The sequence below is a fragment of the Crocuta crocuta genome, unplaced genomic scaffold (genome assembly GCF_008692635.1).
Source record: "Crocuta crocuta isolate KB4526 unplaced genomic scaffold, BGI_CrCroc_1.0 scaffold279, whole genome shotgun sequence".
Taxonomy (NCBI): Eukaryota; Metazoa; Chordata; class Mammalia; order Carnivora; family Hyaenidae; genus Crocuta; species Crocuta crocuta.
In genome coordinates, this window is record NW_027551570.1 from 526,909 (window position 1) to 547,197 (window position 20,289).

The 20,289-nt window shown below is 34.6% G+C and overlaps 1 protein-coding gene across 1 annotated transcript in view; it reads left to right on the plus strand.

Moving 5' to 3' along the window:
* The window catches only part of LOC144220593 (uncharacterized), a 402,447-nt gene extending 382,436 nt beyond the window's left edge, over positions 1-20,011 (plus strand). The window contains exon 3 of the mRNA XM_077750900.1: positions 19,952-20,011. Coding sequence (XP_077607026.1) covers positions 19,952-19,965 — 14 coding nt within the window. The 3' untranslated portion in view covers positions 19,966-20,011. The remainder of the gene's footprint in view (positions 1-19,951) is intronic.
* The last annotated feature ends 278 nt before the right edge of the window (positions 20,012-20,289 follow it).

The window sequence follows — 20,289 nt, forward strand, 5'->3', positions numbered from 1 at the left end:
TTTCATACAAATTTTAAGATTCTTTGTTTTAGTTCAGTTAAAAATGCTATTGATATTTTCATAGAAATTGCATTGAATATGTAGATTTATTTGGGTGATATGAGCATTTTAGTAATATTAATTCTTCTGATCCATGAGCTTTGTGTATTTTTTTCATTTGTGTCATCTTCAGTTTCTTTAATCAATATCTTATAGTTTTCAGTGTATAAGTCTTTTATCTCTCTGGCTAAATTTATTCCTAGTCTTTTTATTCTTTTTGATATAATTATAAAAGTGATTATCTTTTTAAATTTCTCTATCTGATTGTTAGTAGTGTACAGAAATGCAATGTATTTCTGTATTTAATTTTGTTTCCAGAGACCTTACTGGATTCATTTATAAGTTCTAATAGTTTTTTTGGTCAAGTCTTTAAGGTTTCTCTATATAGTATCATGTCATCTGCAAATAGTGACAGTTTTACTTCTTCTTTTCAAATTTGGATACCTTTTATTATTTTTTTCTTGATGCAGCTAAGACTTCTAGCACTGTGTTGAATAAAAGTAGTAAGAATGGAAATCGCTGTCTTGTTTCTGATCTTAAAGGAAAAGATTTCATCTTTTCCCCATTGGTTTTTATGTTAGCTGTTGGTTTATTATATATGGCCTTTGTTATGTTGAGGTAGATTATCTCCTTACTTTCTTAAGAGTTTTCATAAGTGAATGTTGAATTTGTCAAATGCTTCTATATCAATTGAGATGATCATATCATTTTTATCCCTCATTTTGTTATATGATGCATCACATGATTGATTTGAAAATGGTTAGCTATTCTTGCATCCCTGAAATAAATTCCTCTTGATTGTGGTACATGATCCTTTTAATGTGTTATTGAATCTAGCTTGCTAATATTTTGATGAGCATTTTTGCATCTATGATGTTTGCCTGTAATTTTCCTTGTGTGTGTGTGTGTGTGTGTGTGTGTGTGTGTGTGTGTGGTGTCTTTGTCTAGTTTTTGGATCAAGGTAATGCTGGCCTTATGAAATGAGTTTGGAAAAAAAATTTTGGAATAATATGAGAAGGATAGGTACTAACTTTTCTTTAAATATTTGATAGAATTCACCTATGAAGACATTTCATCCCGGATTTTTGTTGTTTGGAGTTTAACTACTGATTACAATTCACAACTTGTAATCAGTCTGCTAAAATTTTCTATTTCTTTATTATTCAATCTTGGACGGTTGCATATTTTTAGGAATTTATTCATTATTCCTAGGGCTGTCAGTCCATGGCATATAATTGTTTGTAGTAGTCTCTTAAAATCTTTTGTATTTCTATGGTATCAGTTATAACTTCTTCTTCATTTCTGATTTTATTTATTGGGCACACTCTTTTCTTGATGAGTCTGGGTATAATTTTTTAATTTTGTTTATCTTTTCAAAGAACTAGCATTTGGCTTCATTTTTATACTCTATTTTATTTATTTCTCCTCTGATCTTTATTATTTCCTTCCTTCTACTAACTTTGAACTTTCTTCTGTATTTTTTAGTTCTTTTAGGTGTATAGATTATTTATTTGGATTTTTCTTATTTCTTGAGGTAAGCTTGTATTGCTATGATCTTCCCTCTTAAAATTACTTATGCTGCTTCCTACAGTTTTTTTTAAAGCTTTGTTTCTATTTTAATTTGTATCAAGGTATTTATTGATTTCATTTTTGATTTCTGTGTTGATCCCATTGATTGTTTGGTGACATATTTATTCTCCAGGTGTTTGTGGGCTTTTATTCCAGTTATTTTTTCTTGTAATTGATTTCTAATTTCATGCCTTTGTGAGCACAAAGGATGTTTTATATTATTTCAATCATCTTGAATTAACAAGATTTGTTATATGGCCTAACATGTGATTAATGTATACTGGAGAATATTCTATGAGCACTTGAAAAGAATTCATGTTCTGCAGTTTGAGAATGAGATGTTCTGTTTATATCTGTTAAGTCTATCTGGTCTAATGTGTCATTTAAGGACAATGTTTCCTTACTGATTTTCTGTCTAGATGACATATTCATTGATGTGAGTATTAAAGTCCCCTACTGTTCTTATTTATTGCTGTCAATTTATCCCTTTATAATTGTTAATAGTTGCTTCATATATTTAGGTGCTGCTATATTGGGTGTATAAATATTTATGAATGGTATATTTTTTTGTTAGATTGACCTCTTTACTATTCTATAGTGCCCTTCCTAGTCTTTTCTTAGGCTTTTTTTAAAACCTATTTTGTTTGATATGAACATTGCTAGTCCAGCTTTTATTATGCTTTTGTTTTCATGGAATATCTTTCTAATCCTTTACCTTCAGCCTGTGTGTCTTTAGATTTGAAGTCTCTTAGAGACAGCATATAGATAGATCATGTTTGTTATCCATTCAGTACCCTATGTCTTTTGATTTGAGCATTTTAAACATTGTTATTTAAAGTAATTATTGATAAGTATGTACTTATTCCATTTTGTTAATTTTTTTCAGTTTTTGTATTTCTTCTATGTTCCTTTTTTCGTCTTTTGTTCTCTTACCATATGTTAGTCCTTACAGCGGGAGAGGTCTCTTACCATACCATATTCCTTATAGTGGAGGAGGGTCAGAGAGAGAAGGAGAGAGAGAATTCCAAGCAGGCTCCACACTGTCAGCATTGACATAATGTGGGGCTCAAACTCATGAACCTTGAGATCATGACCTGACCTGAGACCAAGTGTTGGATGCTTAACCAACTGAGTTGCCCAGGCACCCCACCAGTGAGATTTTTAAAAATATTTTTACTTATATCTAGTTATAGCCTTTGCTTTTCTACTTAAAAGAGATGCCTTAACATTTCTTATAATGCTCATTTACTAATGACTAATTTCTTTATTTTTTGCTTGTCTGAAAAACCGTTCATTCCTCCTTCAATTCCAAATGGTAATCTTGCCATCTAGGGTATTCTTGGTTGTAAGTTTTCCCTTTCAGCACTTTAAATATATCTTGCTTCTCCTTTCTGCTTCCAAATTTTCTGCTAAAAAATCAACTAATAATCTAATGTGGTTTCCCTTGCAGGTTTTTGCTTTTCTCTTGCATTCAAGAGATTTAAGATTTAATATTCCTTAAGATTTCTCTCTTTAACTTTTGCCATTTTAATTATAATGTGTCTCGGTGTGGATTTATTTGGATGAATTTTATTTGGGATTCTCTTTGCTTCATGAACCTGGATGTCTATTTTCTTCTTCAGATTAGAGAAGATTCAGCTCTTATTTCTTCAAATAAATTTCTTCCCCTTTTTCTCTTATTCTCCACATGGAGTTCTATAACGTGAATACTAGTATGCTTGATGTTGTCCCAGAAGTCCCTTAAACTATCCTATTATCTATTTATTTTACTATTCTGATTAGGTGGGTTTTTTTCACTACCCTGTCTTCTAAGTTGCTGATTGGTTCTTCTGTATCATTTAATCTACTTTTCTCCCTTTCTTGTATTTTTCATTTTGTCTGTTTTATTCTTCAGCTCTGATTAGTTCTTTCTTATATTTTCTAATTATTTGTTGAAGTTCTCACTAGGTTCCTTCATTCTTCTCCAGAGTTAACCAAGCGTCTTTATGACCATTACTTTGAACTCTTTATCAGGTAAATTACTTATCTCTATTTTATTAGTTTTCTTTCTAAGGTCATATTTTATTATTTTTCTTGGAACATATCTCTCTATCTTCTTGTTTTGTTTGACATCCTGTATTTGTCTCTATGAATTAGGTGGAATAGCTATCTCTATGAGTCTTGAAGGAGTGGACTTCTATAGGAGCACCTCCTATGTAGAGTGTATGTTCCTGGCTTTGGGAGGTGAGCTGGAGCTGAAGTGGGTTTGGGTTGTGGAATCCCTGGAAGTGTGACTCAGTGACTTCTCTGATGGGGGATGGTTGGAACTGCAACGAGCTCATGCTAGAAAATCTTGGGCATAATGCACCAGGGCTGCACCGGTGGAAGAGCTGGATTTGGCACAAGCCAGGAAGGTCCTGGGGTGTGTGCTGCCAGGGTCTCCTTTGTGGGACAGCTGGGGCTGGAGTAGGCACAGACCAGGGCGTGCTATACCGGGGTTATCTTGGCAGTATGGCTGATTGGAGTTGGAACAGACTTGAGCTAGGACTGTTCCAGGGCCCACCATACCAGGGCTCCCTCAGTAGGATGGCAGGGTCAGGTGCAGGCCAGTGGGATCCTGGTGTGTCCCATACTGTGGGATGACTGGAACTAGAGTAATCACAGGTGAGGTCACAGGGCATACCATGTCAAGGTCACCTTAGGCAGACAGCTGGAACTGACATAGGGCAGGACTCAAGGCATACTGAGGTGGCCATAGCAGGGGGGCTAGAGCACATGGACGCTGTTCCACCCCACATAAAAATGGCAATTACCAAGACCTCTGACTCTCAAGTAAGCTCCAATGGTTACCTACGTGTTTGATATTTACTCTAGGATTAGTAAATGGATTTCCTTAATTTATAGTCTAATATCCCCTTGAACTGCTGTTTTTGTTTTTTGGTTTTGTTTTGTTTCTGTTTTTGTTTTCTGTGCTCCAGGGCAGGTGAGTCTGTGTGCATGCCCTGAGTCCTATCTCTCCCTACTGTAGATTGTCATCTATGGGGTTGGTTTCCCATCATTTACCATGTCTCCATGTCTCCAACTTTTCTCTGTGTGGTCCATCTATCATCGTATGTGGGGCAGAAGCTGTTCAATCAGCTTTTAGTTATTCAGGAGGCATTGCTCTATATGTAGGTATAGATTTGTTATATTCATGGGAGGAGGTTAGTTCAGGGTTTTTCCACACTGCCATCTTAGACCTCTAATCCTTCTAGTTATTTCATTTTAAAGAAAGGAAGGAAATAGTTAACTGAAAAGAGAAAAGTCAGAAAATCAAGAAACCAGTGCATCCACAAAGGAAGAGATCCTAATTTTGTGGTTCACCGATGTATGACTTTGGAGAAATACATAACTACATTTGGTGAACTGATCCATGAACTGAGCAGGGGTCAGCTAAATCAGCTAATTTGCCATATGAATATACACACTCCATTAAGTAAAATTAAGAGATGATTACTGGATTGAGCTTAAATTCATATTACTGTGAACTGATTTTTTAATTTTTTAGAGAGCTCTTAAAATTGAGCCGCATAATGCAAAATGTGATATTTATTCTTATTAATATGAAATCCTTAAAGAGGAAATGAAGCATAGTTACTTATGTTTCTGAAATAAACACACAGTACCAGGTCATAAACTTGATATCTCAGTGCACATATTTAAATATCTTTTCTTTTAAGGTATTTTCACAAAGATTAGCAATTTGGTGATACAGGTTTAATATAAGCAGTCTAGTTAAGGGTATGATTAAGATGGCACACCAATTAGGCATGAGATCATTGAGCAAATACATTTTAATATAAGCACAAAATATGTTTCTTAAGATAAATTTTTGCTATCCTGTAAAATTCTGAGTTGAGGAAAATCAACATTTGTTCACCCTTCTTTATGTTATATTCCTTGCCATAAGTAAACTAATTTAATATTGAGAGTATTCTAAGTAGTTATTATTTTTTCTATTTTATAGAAGTTGAAATTCAGGTTTTCAATGAGTTGGCAAAGTTCACACACTGGTAAATAGGAGAACCAGACTTAAAATTTTGGCTCTTCTTTGCAGAAAACATGCAACTAACATGAATCTCACCATAAATATGCATTGTACATGTATAGGTTATATATCAGTATAGGGTATAAAAAATTTTAGAAGTCCAGACAATATTAAAGAATAGAAATATATTCATAAACTCTATTAAGTCAGAGATACCATTTTCTCATGCTAGCCAGTGCCTTCATGGCATAAAAATGATCCCTTTTCTCTCTTTCTCTCTCCTTCTTTCTATAAAATATGTACATTCATAAAGAGTCACTGAATTTATCCATTGAGTATTTGAGAATTTTTTTTAAAATATTTTTATTTATTTCTAGGAGAGAGAGAGAGACAGCGTGAGCAGGGACAGCGTGAGCAGGGACAGCGTGAGCAGGGGAGGGTCAGAGAGAGAGGGAGCCACAGACTGAAACAGGCTCCAGGCTCTGAGCTGGCAGTCAGCACAGAGCCCGACGCGGGGCTCGAACCCCAAACCGCGAGATCATGACCTAAGCGAAAGTCGGACGCTTAACCGACTAAGCCACCCAGGCGCCCCTAGTATTTGAGAATTTTTTAAAGCTTATTTATTTTTGAGAGAGAGAGAGAGATGACATGAATAAGCAGAAGAGGGGCAGGGAAAGAGGGAGAGAGAGAATCTCAAGCAAGTTCTGTGCTTTCAGCGTGGAGCCTGACGCAGGGATCGAACTCAGGAATCATGAGATCTTGCCCTGAACCAAAATCAAGTGTCACACACTTAAACAACTGAGCTACCCAGGTGCCCCAAAATTTGAGAATTCTTAACATTATGATGCATATTTCCTAGGAGCTTGTCTATGTGTAAACTGAAGATAAATAAGATTCAAATTATTCATGTTATAGTTCATTTGTAATATTTTGTATATAAATAAGATTTCTGTAACTTACATGAAATACTCATTTATAGTCATCTGTGAAATAAGGCGAAAAGTCTTGACATCACAAGTAGCTTCCATTTATATCTATATTTTAATAATTGGAATTTGACTTTCAAATAATTTCCAAGAGATCTTGGAAGCCATCCCTCCCACCTCACCCCATAAAATGTAATGAACATTTTCTTGTTAAAGATGAGTTTGAAAATTTCACATTTCTTCATGATTCTGTAAACCCAGTTTTTCTCCCACCCTGCAGCTGAACGGCTTTGAAAATACAATGTGCAAAGCTGCAGATTAACAATACTTAGATGTCTGGGGTTGATGTAATTTCAGGCTGCTCGAATTAACTCTCTCTGACAAACCCTCCCTTGCAAACCACCAGCAGCAAAGTGCCTCTTTGTCTACAGTTATAAGCCAGGCTCCAGTCTCTGGGAGTTTTAACATTGTTTCTAATATATTGGTGCTTGGACAAAGTCGAATCATCCCCCATGAAAGCCTGACTGCCCAAAGGGTATAAACCCAATTGCTGGTGGTTTATTCAGCTTTGACAGTTCTCAGTGTGATCCTAACAGCCTTTGGTAAAACAAAAAGGCAAGGCAAAAGCTCCAGAAACTTCCTTCTATTCATTTCTGTAATAGTTTTCTTGCCACAGGAGACTTATGAAGATTTGTACAGCCTGCTCTCTTTTCATTAACAGCAAGTACAATGCTGTTGGGTAAGTTAATGTGAAAGACTATAAAAAAGAAGAGTGCTATATATATGAATTTTTATAGCATTAAAAAAAGCTTTCCTTTTACTTAAGTACAATAGATTTGAAAACATAAAGAAATAGCAGATATACTTTGTGTTTTCTAAATCATAGACAGCATTTGGCTTCATTCTGTTTGTTGAAGGCAATACCATGGTTCACTGGTTTTTTGGTATGAACATGTTAAAATTATCATTATTGGACTGACAAGGAAATCTGATTGAATTTTCAGCACAATCATAGTTCTTGTCGTAGAATGTAACACTATTTAATGATTTCTTTGTATTTCCATATACATCAAAATGCTTCAGTATTTTCAGGCTTACTTTGGCCATTCCATTAAATCTCTAGAACTAAATTACTGTTCATGTAGCATTCTTCTTTTCTTCTTTGTCAGAAAAAAATATAACTGGTTAGGAAAATATCTAACTCTGGTTGAGAAAATACACAAATTTATATTTGGCACAACACATTAGACTAACCTACGAATGCATTTATATACGATATACATGTAAAAGCAAGATACTTCTCTCATAAAGTGATTTTTAAGTGCTGTATAAGTTGTTGGTTGTGTGTGGTTCATAATTTTTCTTTTATAATTTACTCAATATTTTGTGGGCTAATTCCTGAATTCAGGATTGATGAAATGTACTGGATACATTATAAATAGTCAGTAAATATATTGTTTACTTACAAGTTATTACTGCACAAGTCATTAATACTTTAAAGTTCAATATTTGATAAATTGGAGCACAGAGAAAGAAACGAGAACAACAAAATGAGTCAAATAAGGAGCAGTTAATTATTTCTTTAAGGTACTTTTTTTTTTTTTTACCTGATAGGATACATAGAATCAAAATGTGAAGTGGGTGTGCTAAATTAATTCCTCCCTTATTTTTAGGTCTTCAGGAATAAAATAGCTGAATTCAGCCTAATGTTAAGACTTTTCTGGTTTCTCTGATACAACTTTTTTTTTATGTTTAGAAATATAAGCGCTTATGTGAAATGATATTATAATTATAAATTCTCAGGTATTGTCAAGAAGGACCTAGCAGGGTTAAATTGTAATATCTCATGAGCCAAAATAAATGATGATTTTAAAATAAGACTGATACACTTGACATTCAGCTTTTGGTGAAATCCTCATTTTTCAAAAATGTAGCAGAACTGCATGTATTATGTGCCTGTGATTAGGGACATCTGAAACAATGACTTGATTAAAGAATCGCAGATAGATGTGTTCTTTTCTCTCCCCACATCTTTACATTTCTTCCCCTGACAGTTTGTGATGGTGCGTTGACATTTTGAAATATCAAAGCAGAGAATAACCATTGATACAGCTGTCTGACTTACCATGCTTCCTTATTATAGCAATCATGTTACCACAGGCCATACTTCTGTCAACAGCACTTCATCACGGATGCCCCAATTGCCCATATATGCATGGAAGCTTGGAGCGTTGCCTGCCAAAGATGTAATAAATCAAAGAACAAATTATGTGGTTGCTTCTGCAGTACTTAGATTTTCTTGTGTCTTCCTGGCCATGTGTCTTATCCAAAGTTAGTATGTCTCTAAACAATGCATTAGCTAGAGGATAAGTCCCTGTATTGTTTGTATCATATTTTATAGGACAGAAGGATGACTCACTAGAAATTCGAATGTAGAGCATAATCTTAAAGAGGACTTTACTGGTACTCACTTTTAGAAAAGTAACATGAAACAATTATCATTCTCTTATTCTTCTCTGACTACTCAGAATGTTGTCCTTTTATTTCAAATACAAGCTACTTGAGTACCAAGTAGGTTTTTCTCTTGAAATGAGAAACTATTCGCATAACAGATTTTTTAAACGGCACAAAATTGTTGATAGCTTATTGATTGCTGGAAATAGTATTAACACATTGAGTTAAAGTGTTACTGTTTTGTCATGTTATTATCTATAATTTGTACATTCATCCACATATGTGTATATTCCATACACTTTCTTTATTAAAAAAGACAAAGTTTGATAAAGAAGAATTATCCAAAATTAAACAGAATTATAATATGTAACCTGATGGTATCTAGTTATGTCACTTTGTAAAAGAAACTAAGTCTGTAAAAGAGAAAGAATAAACACAATATTTTTAAAATTTTATTTTTCTTTCCAGTTGTAGATCTTAAAGTTTAAGTTGCCACAAATTAATTGTAAACAAGGTGGACCATATTATAAAAAAAATTAAAGTGCAAGAATTAGTATTAGAAAAGACCCTAGAAATAATCCATCATAATTACTGTACTTTATAGACCATTATTTCTTTGCATTTTTTAGCTAAGCATAAAATTGAATTACAGCTGATATGTGGTTCAGCTTAGTTTATACATATATTACTATTTTATTTCCAAAATAGTAATTCACTAGATTATGTAATTCACTAGAGAGTGCATTGGTCTTTACAGAAAATGAAATTTCCACAAAATTGGCATCATCAATAAAATAGCATATAAGTTATATAAACTAGACCACACAGCTAAGAAAAATCAGAGCTTGGAAATCCAGATTTTTGTTTCCTGAACCTTCTCTTTTAACCACCACATAATAAGGGTAGGACTCAATTAATGTTATTTAATAGTTCTTGATAAAACTCAAAGTAGATACTTGAAAGGTATCAAATTTTTTCACTGGCTGAAATTACACTTTCAAAAACAATTTGCTTTTTTTCCCATTAATTCTTATTAGTGATGATTTTTGAACACTGTAGATTTAATATTCTTTATCTTTTAGCCATTGACAAAAATACTTATTATCCAAAAATGATTGGATGGATCCTCTGTGATGTATCTTTTTGAAATAGATTCTTATAACGTTGATAATATTTTACAGCATTCAAAACTATTTCTGAATCATTACTTTGTTGATAAATATTTTATATAACATATTTTTACATATTACATCTTCTTCGTTAAGAACAAATCTATATTTTGGGACTTACCTGGCCACCTTATCTGAACTGTCCATAACCCTAACCTATGTTATATCCTCTTAGCCTGTATTATTTTTCTTCTCAGCATTTGCAGCTAATATTCATTACATGTTTATTATCTGGTTGTTGTNAGTAATACTATCTGGTTGTTTTTTATCTCCCTAACTAGCATGTAAGTTTGTTGATGGAATATATACTGTTGTGTTTTGTTTTTTCTTATTGCTTTGCTACATTAAGAAGGAGAGTATGTGATATAAAATACAAACTTTTTTTAAAAATATTTTTTATTTATTTCTAGGAGAGAGAGAGAGAGAGAGACAGCGTGAGCAGGGGAGGGTCAGAGAGAGAGGAAGTCACAGACTGAAACAGGCTCCAGGCTCTGAGCTGGCAGTCAGCACAGAGCCCGACGCGGGGCTCGAACCCATGAACCGCGAGATCATGACCTAAGCGAAAGTCGGACGCTTAACCGACTAAGCCACCCAGGTGCCCCTAAAATACAAACTTTTGACAGGACTCTTGAAGAATTGATAATACTCAGAGCTAATATTATGTTTACCATGTTGTAAAACTGGTGCTTTGCATATGTAATTTCTCATTTTTACATCAAACTTGTCAAGTACTTACCATTTTCACTATTGACACATTGTGTAAATGACTTGCCATTAAATGGCTGGGTGGAGTCAAATCTAACTCTACCTGCTTCAAAACCTGTGAGCACATTTTTCTACATCATGTTGTCTCATGATACTGTCCTTACAAAAAGTTTTCATTTCATATGTTGAAAAGTTTTTTTTTGAAGGAAATTTCTTTATAAGGAAGGAATTGGAGGATAGAGAAATGGGGTAAATATGATGATAAACAATGTCGTAGTTCATGATTGGCTAGAAACTCATAAAAGAACATAAATAAAACATATCTCCAAACACCTTTAAAAGCAACGGCCCAGGGAAGAAAAGTAATGAATGAATTGGAAAGATGTGAAATATGCACAGAGAAAATCCTTTTACTTCCAAATTTTCCTACCACACTAGTCTAGAAGGGTTTTGATTTATCTTTCCTTAGGACAACTTTCTAACCTACCATCCATCATGTCCTATGTAGACTCTCTCCTTTCATCAAGTGTGTTTTTAGAATGTCATCTGAACCAAAAGAAGTGGACTTAGGCAGAACTCCTATCCCCAACTCTGAGGGCTTCCCTTCTTATGATAAAAATGTTTTCCATTCATTTTCAAAAGTCTTTCTTCATCCATATAGTTACTTAACTCTTCAACCTGCAATGAAAATTACCCCCATATAAATCTATAAAATTCAGCACCCCCATAAAGAATAATCCCGTAAAAATGATCAAACATCATAAATAGATATTTTTCCAAAGAAGACATACAGATGGTCAAAAGACATGAAAAGATACTCAGCGCCACTCATGATCAGGGAAATGCAAATCAGAACTACAATGAGATATCACCTGACACCTGCCAGAATGGCTAAAATCAAGAACACAAGAAACAACAGGTGATGGCGAAGATGTGGAGAGAGGGGAACCCTCTTACACTGTGGTGGGAATGCCAACTGGTTAAGTCACTGTACTAAACAGTATGGAGTTTCCTCAAAAAATTAACACTAGAACTACCCTACATTCCAGCAGTTGAACTACTACCTATTTACCCAAAGAATATAAAAGTACAAATTCAAAAGGATATATATACCTGAATGTTTATAGCAGCATTTATACAATAGCCAAATTACGGAAATAGCCTAAGTGTCCACTGACTGATTAATGGATAAGGGGATGTTGTATGTATGTGTAGGTAGGTAGGTAGGTAGGTAGGTTAGGTAGGTAGGTAGAGAGATAGAGAGATATACAATGAAATGTCACTAGCCATAAAAAAGAATGAAATCTTGCCATTTGCTATGAGGTAGATTGGAACTGGAGAGTCTTATGCTAAGTGAATTAAGTCCATCAGAGAAAGACAAAAACCCCATGATTTCACTTATATGTGAAATTTAAGAAACAAAACAAATGAGCAAAGGGAAAAAAAGAGACAGAGAGGCAAACTAGGAAACAGATCATTAACTATAGAGAGCAAACTATAGAGAGGAGAGGTGGGTGGGGGGATGGGTTAAGTAGCTGATAGAGTGCACTTGTGTGATAAGCACCATGTATTATATGGAAATATTGAATCACCAAATTATACACCTGAAACTAATATTACATTGTATGTGAACTATTGGAATTGAAGTAAAAACTTAAGAAGAGAGAAAATTACCCTGCCCCCAAAAAACTCCTGGCATCAGATCTTAGACACATCACATATTGCTTTAAGACATTTTTTATTTTATTATACTTTGATTTCTTGCCAGTCATCAAAATTTCGTTTCTTAATTGTAAGGATTATCTATTTTAATTCCTTGTATGCTTTATAATATCTAGGTGCTCAGCAAGGCTTGATTGAATAATAATTATTTTCTAATATGTAAAACTTATAAATTACTTGTAGGTAATTTTGGTGGGTGATTAGAGTTTTAATGAACAGATACATAGTCCTTAGAAGTTTGAGAGGGCCTAAACTCTTCCTAGAATACTGTGGCAAAAAGTTTTCAAATAGACCAAAATAAGTTTTTATTCAAGTTCTACTTCTTATACCTGTGGAATGGTCTTTAATAAGTTCCTTACTCTTTCTAAGGCTTCTTTTCCTGATCTGTAAAATGGAGGTAAGAATACCTGCTTAATAGCTGTTATTCTGACTAAATGAAATGATATATCTATTAAACCCCTGGTTTAGAGCCTGGCACAAAGTAGGAGCCTACCAAATGCTAGTTGATATTATAATTCTGGTTGTCATCACTGTAGTTTCATAGATATTTCAGTGGGCAAACACAGGGATTTCACTACTCTTCTTCTCCTGGCAATGACAGTACAAAGTTATTGTTCACATGTCCCAGTCTTTACTTGGGGGTTTTCTACTTTCTGTTCAGTTGCCAGCCTGAAAAATCAGTTCAGTGATGAGCCTGTCGTTTCAATATGACACCCAGCACTGCTAGTAACCAAATTGCAGTTACCGGGAAGCACAAACTATGGGCCATGACTGGGAGACCTCACAGTTCAATTAGGTAATGATCCAGTGGGCTTGAAACAATGAAAAAACAGTTATGTGTTAAATTTCAGAGTAAGGACTAAAATTAGAGTAGGCATAATTGGGATGGACTGAACTTGGATAAGAAATAGAAGTGAACTTGCTCTTGATTTTGAGGGATGGTAAACTCTGTACTGAGTAATGGTGGACATTTACTCAGTGGTGGACATTTCAGATCAGGATGTTGGGATGAAAATAAATTTAGGGCAAACTGTACTTAGAACACAGGAGTAGACGAGTTTAGTACATAGTGGGTGATGAGCATTACACGTGACTGACATGGCAGGTGTTTCACATAGTTGGAGAGAAAGAACATGAACAAATCATAGAGATAAAACTTGAATCATAGTTTACTGTAAAGTAGTAGAGAGTGGATAAAAACATCTCATGTTTATCATTGAGGCAGTATAGGGTGAATGGTTGCCTGACAAAGGATGATTCATGTATAGAAAGGGGGCAAGTGATAATTGAGGAGGAACGTGTAGCCTACTGCCTTTCTCCATTCACACCTTCACAGGAGTTGTATTCAAGCTTGGACTCATGCACTATGATATTAGACAGACTGCTTATAGGTATTCTCATCTGCCAGGCTCACCAGTGTCTGGACACAAAAACTTTCTCGGTGGTTATTCAGATCTTGGCCTGATTGGGAGAAAACCCTTTCCAGTGTATAAGGTCAAAAACTACTGTTTTCTAACTTTTGGTCTTTTGGCTTGAGATTTTAATGATGGACAAATATGTTTATTTTATAAAGACTATGTTGTATACATAGTTTACACTGAATATATATTCAGTGAAATTGGGGATGAGAAAACCTTGGAGACTGTATAAAACAATTAAAATTACTGATACATATTTCATTCATCAACAGAAGGAAAACACTAATCGTTTTCTCATTAATATCTGTAGGAGTACTTCCATCTGGAGTTTTTCCTTTAATTTCAAGGACAAAAGAGCATAATAAAGTATGATGTCCTTTGTGATTTTATTTCTAAACATCAATGTAAAGATAAATAATTTTTATAATTCCAACAAGAGTGAAAAATTCAACGTGGTTAAGGTTGCTTCATCATCGATAACACAAAACATCTTTTAAGAGTCTTGATTAGATTTTACAAACCCTTGTTAGAGTGACTAAAATACCTCTAGCATAAACAATTATTAATACAATGTCGAATAGGTCCTTAGGTGAACTCAATTACAGTGGTACAATGGGGCAAATAACTGTAAAAGCCATTGGCATTATTGTTCTCCGAAGGTCAAAGGCACTGAAGTGGAGAATGGTGAAATTAGATGACAGAGCAGAATAAGAGGCTGTGATTGAAGATGTTCTGGATCACAGACCTTTATTGTACTTTGATTTTTTTAAAGCTTACTTTATTTGGGTCTTTCATCTGTGAAAAAAAATTAGTGTATGCTGCACTCTACTTTGATTGAAGTATTTGAACTTTTATGAACACACTTTTTTTTTCCATTTCAAGAAGTACTTTTTTTTTTTCCTCCAGCTGTGAGGCTAACTTGTGTTAGTTTTAACATAAATATCCCCGATCTAGACTAGTGCTTTTCCCTCTGCTTATTACAATGTTATGTTACAATCTTTTGAATTCTTCAATATTTTACATCCAAGAACTTGAAAAGTGGAAATGTTAATAGACTTTAACCACTTGGAAGAGGAATGTTTAAATTTGGCAAATTCACTGCTTACTTAGTTGCTACTGTCCCTTATTTTTTATTTCTAGTAAAAGCCCGTAACACAGTAAAATGAATAGCAACTTCCAGATTTTTAATCCTTAAGATTAAAAAGATTTCAGGTTTTAATGAGGAGAAGAAACCTGGATCATTTATTCAATTTGTGTCATAAACTCTGCTAATAAATGAATACATATTGCTATAAAAAGCGATGAAGCGCATGGTTTCATGAAGAATTGTCTAGTGGAAGAAACACACACTGAACCAGTAGACATGTAAATGAGTATGATTACAAATTATGTTAAATGATGAAAAGAAAAACAAAGACACCATGAGAAAGTATCAGGATGTACCTATTTAGAGTGATTTTGTCACAGAGTAGGGCTAGTTATAGTGAAGGAATTATAGATTGGCAAAAAAGTTTCTCTAAACAGACCAATGCTTACATAACCAAAGAAAAATCATACATCTCAGCTGAGTTCTAGTTTTACAAAGCTTGAGCACTTTTAGCCTCATTATGCATAGCGATGATCAAAATAAGCCTTTTTGTGCAATTTCTATCAAAATACCAACAGCATTTTTCACAGATCTAAAACACAGAATCCTAACATTTGTATGGGGGAACCACAAAAGACCCCCTGAATAGCCAAAGCACCTTCAGAAAGAAGATCCAAACTGGAGGTATCATAATCCTGGATTTCAAGATATGCTACAGAGCTACAGTAATCAGAACAGTATGGTACTGGCAGCAAAGTAAATAAATGGACAGAGGACATAAATAGACATTTTTCTAAAGAAGACATACAGATGGCGAGGAGGCACATGAAAATATGGTCAGCATCACTAGTCATGAGGGAAATGTAGATCATAGCCACAATGAGATATCACCTTTCATCTGTCAGAACTGCTAGAATCAAACAGACAAGAAATAACAAGTGTTGGCAAGGATGTAGAGAAAAAGAAACCCTAATGCACTGTTGGTGAGAATGCAAACTGGTACAGCTACTATGGAAGACAGGTACCTCAAAACATTAAAAATAGAATTACTACGTTATTCAGTAATTCCACTACTGAGTATTTACCCAAATACAAAACACTAAATCAAAAAGTTATATATATTCCCGTGTTTGTTGCAACATAGTTTATAATAACCAAGATAGGGAAGCAGCCCAAGGGTCTAGCAATAGATGAGTAGATAAAGAAGTGGTTTGTGTGTATATATAAGTCAGAGAAATATACATACCATACGATTTAATTTATATGTGGAATTTAAGAAACAAACAAAAAGGAAACAGGACAAAACAAAAACAAAAACAAAGACAACAAAAACACCCAGACTCTTAAACACAGAGGACAAACTAATGATTACCAGAGGGTAAGTGGAAAAGAGGGTGGCTGAAATAGATGAAGGGGATTAAGAATACACTTAGTGTTATAAGCACTGTGTAATGTATAAAATCGTTGAATCTTGAATCATTGCATTGTATACCTGAAATTAATGTAACACTACATGTTAATTATACTTCAAATTTATATAGTACATAAGCCTTTTTGTAAGTAGTTCAAAAGTCAATTTCATCTTCTCTCTAACTCTGTTCCACCTTCATTGTCTTTTGTCTCAGCAACGATATTTTTCATCTGGTGATGTGAATGAAACAACATTCTCCTAGTTACCTATGCTTGAAGCTCTGTAATTACCTCAGACCTCTTTTTTTTTTTTTTACCTTATTTCTCTTTTTCATCTCCTCATTCAAGTTATTTATGAAATTTGTCTCCACCTCATGGAATTACTTCACTTCATGTCCAAGTCTAGGTTTCCTCATCATATGGGGATAACACCTAATGCTTTGGTTATCTTGGGAAGTAAATGAGTTAATGAAACACATACAATAATGTATGTTGCTTACTAAGTGCCGTGTAAGTGTTGTATAAAATAAGCAATCACTGTTTTATTGACATGTTCTTATGAAGACTTTTAAGGCATGCTTAAAACTAAAAATTGTTATTTACGAATACAAAAAGTGTGTTCTTTTCATGATCAGTGGACACATACTCCTCCACTGTCTTATCCTGTACAATTTATTACTAGATAATTGTACTTTTAACTATATACATTACCTATAAAAAGGACTTAGTGGAAAAATCAGGTAAATTAATTGTGGTATTTTAAGGAGTATACTTTTTAAAAACATTTTTTAATGTTTATTTATTTCTGAGAGAGAGAGAGAGCGTGAGTAGAGGAGGGTCAGAGAGAGGGAGACACAGAATCTGCAACAGGCTTCAGACTCTGAGCTGGCTGTCAGCACAGAGCCTGACGTGGGGCTCGAACACACGAACCGTGAGATTATGACCTGAGCCGATGTCAGAGGCCCAACCAACTGAGCCACCCAGACACCCCAAGGAACATCCTTTATAGTGACAATACAGCTTAAGTGAACAGTGTGCTCAACACCCCAGGACAGTGAGGTAAAACACTTTTGCTCCACTCTCATTCATGTCATTTAACTAAAAATATTTTGAAAACAACCACAGCTAATATACGTGCCATCAATCCATTTTGTTTGGGTAGGGGTCGGAATTATTTGGTAAATAAGAAAGTGGAGGATCGATGTGTAAAAAACCAAATCAACTGTACTTAACAGATTTGTTTACTCATTTGCTTGCAAAACAGCTTCATCTGTTAGTACAGTGAAGCTGCCAGCCAAAGCGACCTTCCTTGAGGCTAAAGTTGTTTATTTACCCCTTAACTAGAGCAGTTAGATCCCCAAATTTGAACTTTTTTATGACATCACTGGGATTCCCTCATGCTGGGTTGTCAGTCTGTCACCAGGTTTTGATCATTAATATATTTTAATGTCTTTGTGATGTAGTCAAGTTTGTCTTGGAAGTTAAAGCTACATCTACTTTTTCTATATTTAACTGAAAGAAAAGGTCTTCTGGTAAAAAGCCAAGGTCTTTGCATTCTGCTGGATATTTAAAACGATAATTTATTACAAATCTCAGAATAAATAATTGATGAATGCTAGGGATTTACAAAGCCAAGTATAAATTTCCTTGGAACTCAAGTAATCTATTAACAGTAATTTCCCTTCTTGTTTGGAGAAGTACACATAGCAAGGAGCGTATTTCAATGGAATACAGCTCCTGGTGTTCCAAGTTTTATAGACTTTCCCCTCTAAATATATTCCCATCCAAACAGAGAAATATAATGAACAATAGTTGTTTCCAGATGATTTCCAAAATAAAATTCAACAAAACTAGTAATGCTTGCTTCTTACACAAAAGAAGAGAAAATAAAGGATATGTTAATTATCAGTTCTTTTTGCTTGTCTGGAAAAACATACTTAGGTATCTTTCGTACGGAAACCCAACTTTCAAAATTTTCATTGTCTTCCCAAATTAGTTTTATTAGCACTGAATTGCTGTGTAAATAATAACTAATGAAAACCAACTATGATCTAGTCAACTTTGCTAAATATCTGAGATACGTTATCTCATTCAGAAGTCCTGACAGTCTTATGATCTCAGTGGAATTGAGATTTACCTCATTATTTTTTTAAAATTTTGTTTAATGTTCATTCACTTTTTGAGAGACAGAGAGGGGTAGAGCACAAGCACGGGAAGGGCAGAGAGAGAGGGAGACACAGAATCCAAAGCAGGCTCCAGCCTCTGAGCCGTCAGCACAGGGCCCAGTCTGGGGTTTGAACTCAGGAACCAAGAGATCATGACCTGAGCTGAAGTCAGACACCTAACAGATTCAGCCACCCAGCTACCCCTAAAATTTACTTCATTTAGACTTGGGAAAATAGAGGCTTAGAGTTTTAATGCTATATTTAAGGGACCAGGAGATAGGAAATTTGCTCAGATTTAGTTGTCTGTAGGTCTCTTTAAATTGATTTGGAAATATTTTGACTTTTTCAAGATTTATATGAAGATTCAACTGGTAGAGTCATATTAATATAGGACCCATTCATCAGTATTTTCCATGGTATACAGAAATTAATAAAGGTTCTCCCCCTTATCCCAAATAAAAAAAGTATACGTTATATTTTTGTTTTCTATTTCAGTGCTGAAAACGAGTAGGTTAGGCCCAGTAGATGCCAAACAGATATAGCAGGTTTTTTAAAATTTTTCTAATGTTTTCTTTATTTCTGAGAGAGAGACAGCATGAGCAGGGGAGGGTCAGAGAGAGATGGAGATACAGAATCTGAAGCAGGCTCCAGGCTCTGAGTTAGCTGTCAGCACAGAGCCCAATGTGGGGTTTGAACCCACGAATCGTGAGATAATGACCTGAGCTGAAGCCAGAAGGCTTAACTGACTGAGGCACCCAGGCACCCCCAGATATAGCGGTTTTGGTTTTGATCCTAGGATACAAAGAAAATTATAGCCATGAAACCTTGACTTTTTTGTAAATGAGTATAAAATCTGATATTAATAATATCTTCTTTAATCTCTATCATTAATCTCATTATAAAGTCGTAAATCAGCCCACAGTTGCATGATTTCAAATGTACTATGAATCACGGCACACGTGTTATATAGAAAAATCTAGAGAAAGTCACGTAATTTCCTTTTGATCATAGAGAAGCAAAAGAAGCTGTGATGAACCTTATCGATGCTTTACTTTAGGTCACAGATCTAGAGGATATTAAGGTGTGGAGAGAAGGAGGAAAAGCCACATAAAATATTCTTTAGAAATGAGGAATTGATCCAATCATACTTTATTTGTCTTTGAATATATTACTCCCCAAGTCAAGGCAGCTATCAATATTGCAAAGAGTGTCAGTAGCACAGGATTCGGTTCACAGTTGCCAAATTCGACAAGTTTCCTTTTCTCCTTACTTTTCTCCCAGGTTTAGAACGTTAACACCTCCTTAAGGAAAGCCTGCCCAGCCTAGTTTGGGGAAAGTCATGTGACCTTCTATCTCTATAGACAGTTTCAGTAAATGCTTCAAGATAGATCCAGGTAACAGTCCAAAAGTAATTATTATTGTCATAGTTAATAACTGTTTCACCATGGTAATGAAAGATGACTGTAAAATTATTTTTAGTCTACTTTGCGGCATTTTCTAGTGCAGATATGACTTAGATGTGTCTGACTTTTTAGAAGTTGCTCACCTGTTTAAGAAGCCAGAAAGTCAAGAAATAAGGTAGAGGCTTTCTGCTCCAGTGTGTGTATTTTCAAGCTACT